We start from the raw sequence: 5,564 nt of genomic DNA, 5'->3' as shown, positions 1-5,564 counted from the left end.
AGGCAGCCCCAGATCACAGGCACAGGCATGACCGGCACACTCAGGGAGGTCTCAGGATGATGAACATGTCCACGTGGATCAGCCTCAGAGGGCACGGCATTTTACCGCTGTGCCTCCTCACAGCCCGGCTCTCAAGTTTGATCACCCCTTGACCAGACCAGCAGTGGAAGGACACTGACCTGCCTCACCAGTCACGGGTGCTCAGTCACACCTCTGGTATCTGCTGCCCCTAGGGTACTCTCAGATGGCAGGTCAGTTGCAGAGTAGGATAAGGGGGAGAGGGTGTCCAACCTCTTCTCCCTTCCAGTCTCTCTACCATGCCTCAACCAACAGTACAGTACGTGCAGCATTCTTCAAAGCCTTTCCAAAAGAGTCCACAATCTGAATTTGCAGCTCAGCCTGCTTGTAGGTCACCCTTATTACCTCCATTGCTATTCTCACCCCCGTATCTACTGTAATTCCGAGACTCTGTCCTACTTTCTCAGATATGTAAGTCCTAGGTGATCTGAGACACTGAGCTTCAGGTTAATGAGGGACAGTACTGCCTTCTTCTGAGCTTCCTCCATCCTTTCAAACAGTGCTGCCTGAAAGCCACTAGTGCCCCTAGCAGTGGTGGCTTGTGCAGGGCACAATCACTCCCTTCCTCAGAGTGCAACAGCACCATCACTATCAGCAGCACCTGTACCTCCCACCACAAGAGGGCACTGGAGAGCAAGACGAAAGACAAAGCTAAGTCCCTGGTGGCGGAAGTGTGTTAGCAGTCACCAACTGGAGGGCCAAAGCAAAATAGCGGCCACCTGGAATCAGAGCCACAGAAAATAAGTGGTGCTCCGAGGACCTGCCCAAATAAGCCAGAGGCACAAAGCCCAGCTAGAGTTGTAAGATAAAATATAGAACACCCAGTCAAATGTGAATTTGGATATCCAACAAATAGCATTTTAATGTAAGTGTGTCCCATGCAATTTGTGGGACATGCAGTATTTGGGACATACTAATACTTTCAATTATTTGTTATGTAGTCAAAATTTAAATTTAACTAAGGCTTCCTGTTTTACTGCTGTTTGTTTGATATTTATTTGTTTTGCGAAATCTGGCAACCCTAGACCCAAACTCTGCCAGATATGGGTGAAAAAGGTGCCAATGCCCCCTGCCCCAGGCCAGCAAGAATAGAGGCAATCCTTCTGTGGTTAGCTTTTTAGAGACCACCTGAAGCCCAGCCCAGGTGGACAGGTAAGGCGAGGAAACACTGAGATGCTTTGCTCCAACACAAGCACCTGCAAACACACTGACAGCCGAGAACTGCATTCTTATTAAACTAGACTTTATTATTTGACTTGGGTCCCCAAGCCTGGGTCAGGGGCCAGACTACATTTCCCAGCCTGCTGTGCGTGGTCTGATCCATCCAGAGAAGATCCTAGTAATCACAGCCATCCACCCAGTCGCTGAGGTCTTTGCCCTGGCAGTTGTGCCTCCAGGCCTCCCTGGGGATGGAGAACAGGGAGAAGAGACTACGTCAGCTGCAGACCCCAATCGATGTTCAAAATAGAACAAAAGGAAGACAGTGGGCTATAAACTCGGAGGGAGGGAAGGCAAGAGGCTCACAAGGGGAGAGGAAGAACTAAACTTGTCAACAAGCAAGGAATCCCCTAGAAGAATTTTTTAAGGAAGAAAATGACCATTAAAAAATAATTTACCCAGCCTCCTTATTTTACCACTAGAGACACAGACTCAGACTCAGATGTCCAAGTTCACCCAGAAGTCAGTGGCAAAGGCCTGCCCTGAAGCCTGGGGTCCCTCCGCCATGCTCTTTTCTCTGCAGCTCCTGACGGCACCTTCGATAGGTGCAGCCCTTGACAATTTATGTGGCACTGTCACAGCCTTCACCCATCTATCACCATCCCCTCTCCCATCCCCAGAAGCCCTACAAAGTGGATTGGGCAGATAATATAGTCCCTATTTTGTAAGTAAAACATTTATGGGACCAGCACTTAGTGTAATGGCTATGTCGTTGGACTCCCATATAGTCAACCGCGGTTTGTGTCCCGGACTCGGTGGCTTAAACTCACGCCGGGCGCATGTGCGTGCGTGCCCAAGACCCCGAGAGGAGAATGGAGGAGAAGGGATTACAGCATGACCATGCCCTCTGGGGGGTGATAACTCACTTTCTGTCTCTCTGTCTCTCTCTCTCTGTCTGTCTGGCAAGCACACACTCCCTATAGCAAAAACCTCTTCAAAGAAAAAAAAATTATGATAATAGGCAAAAGAACCCACTGAGCTTCACGACCTCTAGGTGAAAGAACGTCACCCACATCTAGTCCTCGTTGGCCGCTAATCTGGGTCTCTCAATTGTTGGTTAGTACAGTTTACAGGCCCTTTCAGGATCATTCCTTGTTCCAGCTCACAGCAGACATGATGAAGAAGATCACCAAGATCATGGGGTCCTGGGTCCCAAGTTTCCAGGGACCCCAAGCTCTGATAACTAGTGTCTTCACTGTCAAAATCCCCATGGCCAAGAAAACCCCTATAGATCTATTGTATCAACCAAGAGTGGCCATTTGGGATGTTGATCTCTTCCACTGGACTGTGAGATCCTTGAGGACAAAGGCAGGTCTCACCTATCTCTGAAGCCCAGCACCCAGAACAGAGCCTGGCACACGGGAGTCCTGAATGCAAGGGTGTGGAAGGAACACATACTACTCTTTCCAGATTCCGCCCCTCCCTGCTGGTCTCTCATCCAGAAGTGTGAGTCAAAGGAAGGTTGCAGACTCTAAAAAAGTAAAACTCCTGTCAAAAGAGACTGGGGCGCTGCAGGGCAGAGACTCAGAGGCCCCTATGTGAGCCCGTGATCTGGCCCGAAGCCCCACACAATGTTCTTCCCATGCCCTTGTCTTTGAGGATGGCTTGTTGGAAAAGAGGTGGGAAAGAGAAGGCTGAAAGGTGAAGCTCCAGAGCCCTCACCCTTGCCTCAGGCAGAAAACCTCTTCTTTGATCCTCTGTACATCTTGGGCCTTTGTATAAAATTTACTTTCTACATAAAAGATGCCATAGTTTAAAAAAGAGAGAATAACCTTCTTAGAGCCTGGACTGGATGACCTTTGACAGACATTCCAACACAGGCCTCCTGGAAAAGCCGGGCTCGGCTGTGTAACCACGTGACCACTAATAACTTGCTCATCTCCCTGAAACTCAGCCTGTCGTCTGTAAATACTTCAACGGCATACTGCCCTGCCACTGAGAGCATTGGAGGGTTGTGAGGATTCGAAGATGGTGCCTGGGATAAAGAGGGTGCTCAGAAAAGGCGGGGGCCCTGCGGCTGTCCTGACTGCACCACCCGAGGGGGCTCCAGCCTGTTACCTACCAGGAGCCCAGTCCTTGGGGCTCTTGGGCTATCTTCATGGCACAGATAACAGTATCCTTGAGGTTAGAGCTCAGCAAGTCTGGGGGAAGCAGAGAAATTCACGCAATGAAGAGCAGGGACCAGAGGTGGGCACTCAGAGTGTCCCTCCTCTCTCACACACACACATGCACACTCACGTACATGTCTCCTGCCACCCTAAATCCAATCCTTTCTCTGAGCCGGTCAAGAAATGCAGGTATCACTCTCCCCCTCCCCCCCTCTGTTAGAAACCATCCTCCTCCATTCCTATAGCTATCTGGGAGCCTACATCAGACTCATGGAGGGCCCACTCTCATCTTGCCCATCACCCTCTTCTTGGGTGGCCCAGGAGATGGTGAGGGATCCTCTGAGATAAAAACAGGGGGAACAAACTACACAGAGGAAGAATGAGGCTGGTGGAGCCCAGCCCAGCAGGCGTGGCCCAGGGCAGCCTACCAGAGCAGTACATGTGGCACAGGTTGGAGGTGTTCGGGGTAAGGTTTTTGCACCACTTCCGACTGCTGATCTGGAAGATGCCATTGTTGGTGCTCCCGTCGGCCTCGTGGTCCACAGCAGCTGTGTTGAAGCCACTTGTGAAGTAAGCAAGGCAGATCCCTGTAGAGGGCAGAGCACAGGCCTGTGGGTCTGATGGGTAGGGTCACTCCAGACCAGAGTGTTCACAGTGCAGAGTTCACACATTGGTGCCACTGACGATCCGGGCCTTCAGGCAATCGGGGCAAGGGTCCACCTATGTTCCAGATGGATCAATTGAGACTCCGAGGGACAAAGTGACTTACCCACGGTTACTCACCAGAGAGCAGAGATCAGAACTGGCCCTCAGGCCTCCTGACTCTAAGGCTAACAATCTTCTCACTTTCTCACTGTTTATAGCACATAGTAAAGCCAAATATGTTTGCTGAATGAATTAACAAGAGCTAAATCTTTTTTTTTTCTTTTTTGTAGAGAGGTTTTTGCTATAAGGTATGTGTGCTTGCGGAGAGACAGAGAGACAGAAAGTAAGAAATCACCCCCCAGGGGGGGATGGCCATGCCACAGTCCCTCCTCCTCCATTCTCCTCTCGCAATCTTGAGCATGCACGCACATCCGCCCAGCATGAGTTCTGTTTTAAGCCACGGGGTCTGAGATTCAAACCACAGTCAACAACGTGGGAGTCTAGCAATGTACTCATTACACTATCTGCTGGTCCCTACAAGGGCTAAATCTTTAGGGACAAGATTAGGAAGACACAGGTGCGATCTACATATGAGGCTGAAAAGAAAAAAATCGTCCAGATGTGACTGTACTCCACAGATGGCCTCCCGAAAATGCCACCAGCTTGAAAAGAGTGGTACGACTGATCTGCTCCTTTTGACTTTCTAAATTTCAGTGAGTGTCCAATCCTGAGAGTTGTGATTAATTTTAGGGTACTAAAGCTGCTCTTTTCCTTTGACTCCCAACTTAACCAGCAGGGAAAAGGAAAGGGTGCCTTTGCCTGTCTGCCATGGGTTCCACTCACTGCTAGGTGTTCTCTGTCATCTCCCAGAATCCTCATTTTACAGACGAGCACTAAGGCTCTGGAGTTTCCAAGGCCACATCCCTTGAGTGAGGAGGGAAGCAGGGAGAGGAGGCTGGAGGGCAGCCAGAAAGAGGTTCTCACAGTCAGCCAGGCTGTATCCCCGGTATCCATCCAGACCGAAGTCCTGCAGCACTCTGGCCAGCTCACAGCGACTGTACACCTTGGCCTCGCTGGCAGCAAGCAGGCAGCTGAGCAGAGAACCCAGGACCAGCAACATGATCCTGGGTGGACACAGCCGCCTTCCGGGAGCCCAACTCCTGGCTTCCATGTGGGTGGCAGAGGTGGAGCGACCCCACTCTGGCTCAGGGGCAGAGCGTCGGGATGGCAGGCAGCTCACCAGCCCCAGAGGTGCACTCACAGTTACTCCTGGAAAGAAGAAGAAATAGGGCCTGAGTGTTCCCCCCAGGAGCTGGGGTTGGCAGAACACACAACTCCAAAGGTACAAATCAGCTTCCTTGCATCCCAGTGAAGCACCAGCCATACCCTGAGACCCCGAGAAGGGCTTCCCCAAGGCTAGCCCCCTCCTTCCTTACTCTGCACTACACCACCCTGGCCTGGCAGCTGAGCAAGAGGGCTGACGGGGAAGGAAACTAACATGTTTTGAGCTCCATA

General features: G+C 51.0%; 1 protein-coding gene across 1 annotated transcript; it reads right to left on the bottom strand.

The window, feature by feature from the left end:
• Window positions 1-1,308: 1,308 nt before the first annotated feature.
• Window positions 1,309-5,341, bottom strand: SPACA3 (sperm acrosome associated 3). Its single transcript, XM_006154372.2, has 4 exons — window positions 5,034-5,341; window positions 3,833-3,991; window positions 3,359-3,437; window positions 1,309-1,481 (listed from the first exon to the last, which is right to left on the bottom strand). Exons 1-4 carry the CDS (start codon window positions 5,218-5,220, stop codon window positions 1,415-1,417), a joined length of 492 nt encoding a protein of 163 aa, XP_006154434.1. The 5' UTR covers window positions 5,221-5,341; the 3' UTR covers window positions 1,309-1,414.
• Window positions 5,342-5,564: the final 223 nt, after the last annotated feature.

The sequence above is a fragment of the Tupaia chinensis genome, unplaced genomic scaffold (assembly GCF_000334495.1).
Source record: "Tupaia chinensis unplaced genomic scaffold, TupChi_1.0 Scaffold000407_1, whole genome shotgun sequence".
NCBI classification, from domain to species: Eukaryota; Metazoa; Chordata; class Mammalia; order Scandentia; family Tupaiidae; genus Tupaia; species Tupaia belangeri.
This window is presented reverse-complemented; position numbering and strand designations above follow the sequence as displayed.